At 43.5% G+C, this 3,158-nt stretch overlaps 1 protein-coding gene across 1 annotated transcript; it reads left to right on the forward strand.

Moving 5' to 3' along the window:
- The first annotated feature begins 1,137 nt into the window (after window positions 1-1,137).
- On the forward strand, window positions 1,138-2,692 carry LOC102425239 (ribosomal L1 domain-containing protein 1-like). Its single transcript, XM_014455795.2, is given in 1 exon segment — window positions 1,138-2,692. A coding segment is annotated over 1 exon segment (1,476 nt). The 5' UTR covers window positions 1,138-1,141; the 3' UTR covers window positions 2,618-2,692.
- The last annotated feature ends 466 nt before the right edge of the window (window positions 2,693-3,158 follow it).

Genomic DNA, 3,158 nt, shown 5'->3' on the forward strand with positions numbered 1-3,158 from the left:
AAAGAAGGCCTAAGGCTCAACAGCAGCCTGCATTGCTTCACAGCTGGGCCTCATCTGGGCACTTCCAAACCCCAAACAAAGAGGAGAAATCTACAGATCTCTCTGTAGCTCCTGCTGGATGGCCTCAGGCAGTGGCTGACTTTGCACCTACTTGGAGATTCAAGAGCCAGTGTACCCAGTGGTCAGAGTGAGACCATACCAGAGTACAACTCTTCACATCCATAAGCGACACACTCAAGGGGCAGACTCAGTGAGCATCAAAGCCCCACTGAAGCAAGTCCTGCTCCATAAGGTTGTCTCCAGCACAGCAGTTCTCCCATTGTAGACACAGCTGGTCCTCACAGCCAATTGGCCTGGTGGTCAATTCCTCCCAGTGATACCAATAGCAATCAAGACTTAACTACAACAAGACTGTGCATACAGCCCACAAAGGGGTGCACCAAAAGTGTCAACCTCAGGTCATTAGGGAGGCTGAGCCACTGGGCCCTATAGGACACCTAGCACACAAAGCCACTCTATCAACACAAGGAAGCAGCCAAAATGTGGAGACAAAGAAATATGTCACAAATGAAAGAAATGAAGGAAAGCAAACTACTGGATATAAAGTTCAAAACCACGGTTATAAGGTTACTCAAGAATCTTCTAGAAACATCAGAGAAATTTAGTGAGACCCTCAAGGATATGAAAAAGAACCAATTAGAAATTAAGCATACACTGACTGAAATAAAAAATAATATACAGAGATTCGACAGCAGACTAGAAGACCTCAAGAATCAAGTCAAAGATTTGAAATACGAAGAAGCAAAACATACCTAACTGGAAAAGCAAAAAGAAAAAAGAATCCAAAAATATGAAGATAATGTAAGGAGCCTCTGGGAGAACTTCAAGTGTACCAGCATCTGAATTATGGGGGTGCCAGAAGAAGAGAGAGAGCAAAATATTGAAAACCTATTTTAAGAAATAATGACAGAAAACTTCCCCTACCTGGTGAAAGAAATAGACTTACAAGTCCAGGAAGCATAGAGAACCGCAAACAAGAGGAATCCAAAGAGGACCACACCAAGACACATCATAATTAAAATGCGAAGGGCGGGAGCCAGACGTGGTGTTCCGCACGCAAGTCTGCACACGGCGGAAAGAAATGGAGGACTCCGCTTCAGCACCACCTGCAGCCTCAACAGCAACTCCAGCCTCGACCTCAGCAACCCCGGCCGCACTAGGGCAGCTGGATGAAGAGCAGACCAGAAAGGCAGTGAAAGCTCTGTTGGCACATTCCAGGTCCAGGAAAAACGCGAATGGATTGCTTTTGAATGAGAATGAAAAAAATTTTTTAATGGTGGTATTATGGAAAATTCCAAGTAAAGAACTGAGGGTCAGATTGTCCTTGCCTCATGGCATTCAGTCAGATTTAGCAGTTGTCTGTTTATTTACTAAGGACGAACCCAATGTAACTCCTGAAAAGATGGAACATTTTTATAAGAAGCTTCTAAACAAGCATGGAATAAAAACCATTTCTCAGATTATCCCCCTCCGAACTTTAAAAAAGGAGTATAAAGCCTATGAGGCCAAGCTCCACCTCCTGGGTAGTTTCAACTTGTTCCTTTCTGATGCAAGAATCCAGCGGCTTTTACCCTCACACCTCGGGAGACATTTCTATAAGAGAAAGAAAGTTCCAATACCTGTCAATCTGAAAGCCAAGAATCTTTCCCAAGAAATCAACTCATCAATAGGTGGAACTGTCTTAAACATCTCTAAAAGTGGTTCTTACAGCACTATCCGCATCGGTCACACTGGAATGCAGGTTCAGAACATCACTGAAAACATTCTTGCTGCTACAAAAAAGCTTTCACAGAAATTGCCAGAGAAGTGGGAGAGTGTGAAACTCTTGTACGTGAAAACTGAGAGATCAGTTGCCCTTCCTATCTTTTCTTCATTTGTCAGCAGTTGGGATGAAGCTAAAGGAGTGAACATTTCTAGTCTGAAGAAACAAGAAGCAAAGAAAATATTAAAACTAAAAGAACATAAAAAGAGATGAAAGGAGAAGAAAAGAAACAGAAAGCCTATGAAACAGGGTAGAAAGTCTACATCAGCCCTACCTACAGAGGAGACGGCCTCTAAAACTTGTGGTTCTCCAGTGAAGGGCCCTGGACCCCAGAAGAAAGAGACCCATAAGCCTGAGAAGAAAGAGACCTGCAGAATAAAAACTGAAAGTAAAGTGCAAGTTGAATCTAAAGAAGAAATCCCATTGCTGGTCCCAATAGGAGAAACTCCTGCCAAAGAAAATGTAGAGATGCAAAAACATGCCACAGGGGAGAACTCTCCAGTAAAGAGTCCTGGTTCCAACCCACCTCGTGGGAAGAAGAGAAAGGCCTTTCCAGCTTTGGAGATGCCGAAAGCACCAGAGCCCAAGACCCCAGGTAAAGGCCCAGTGAAGAAGCCAAGAGTCAAAGAAGAAGTGGAGAAGCAAAGAAACTCTCCTTTGGGGAAAAAAGACCCAAGACAGATGCCCAAAAAGCCAGAGGCCAAGTTCTTCACTACAGCTAATAAATCTGCAAGAAAAGCTTCCCACACCCCCAAACAGTGGCCCCAAAAACCCAAAGTGCCCCAGCCGACCTAAAGTCAGTGACTTGGCCAGGAGGAAACATCAGAGCTTCCTGGAAAGCTTTTGAAAAATACCTGGGGCCTGACCCCTGCCACAACCTTCTCCAAGAGTGAGACCTGGACTTAAAACCTCACCAGTGATTCTGATGTATGTTTGTGGGTGTAAGAACCAGTAGTTTGAATCCATTTTTTAAATTGTTCTTTCATGTATTACCTAATATAATAGAAATTACAGTGCTTTTATTAAAGTGTAAAAAAAAATGCGAAGGGCAAAAGACAAAGAGAGAATCTTAAAAGCAGCAAGAGAAAAACAGTTAGTTACCTACAAGGGAGTATCCATACAACTGTCAGCTGATTTCCCAACAGAAACTATGCAGGCCAGAAGGGAATAGCAAGAAATATTTAAAATGATGAATAGCGAAGAAGAAAATGGCGGAGGTATAGACGGACGTGTCCAGTAACTTGTCCCGGAGCAGATAAGGGTGAGCAGCTGAAACGGATAACATACAGCCCGAATAAGCAGAAGATATTCAGCTGGGAGACAGTTTGTAGCAGGG

This window comes from Myotis lucifugus, unplaced genomic scaffold (assembly GCF_000147115.1).
Source record: "Myotis lucifugus unplaced genomic scaffold, Myoluc2.0 scaffold_50, whole genome shotgun sequence".
Lineage (NCBI taxonomy): Eukaryota > Metazoa > Chordata > Mammalia > Chiroptera > Vespertilionidae > Myotis > Myotis lucifugus.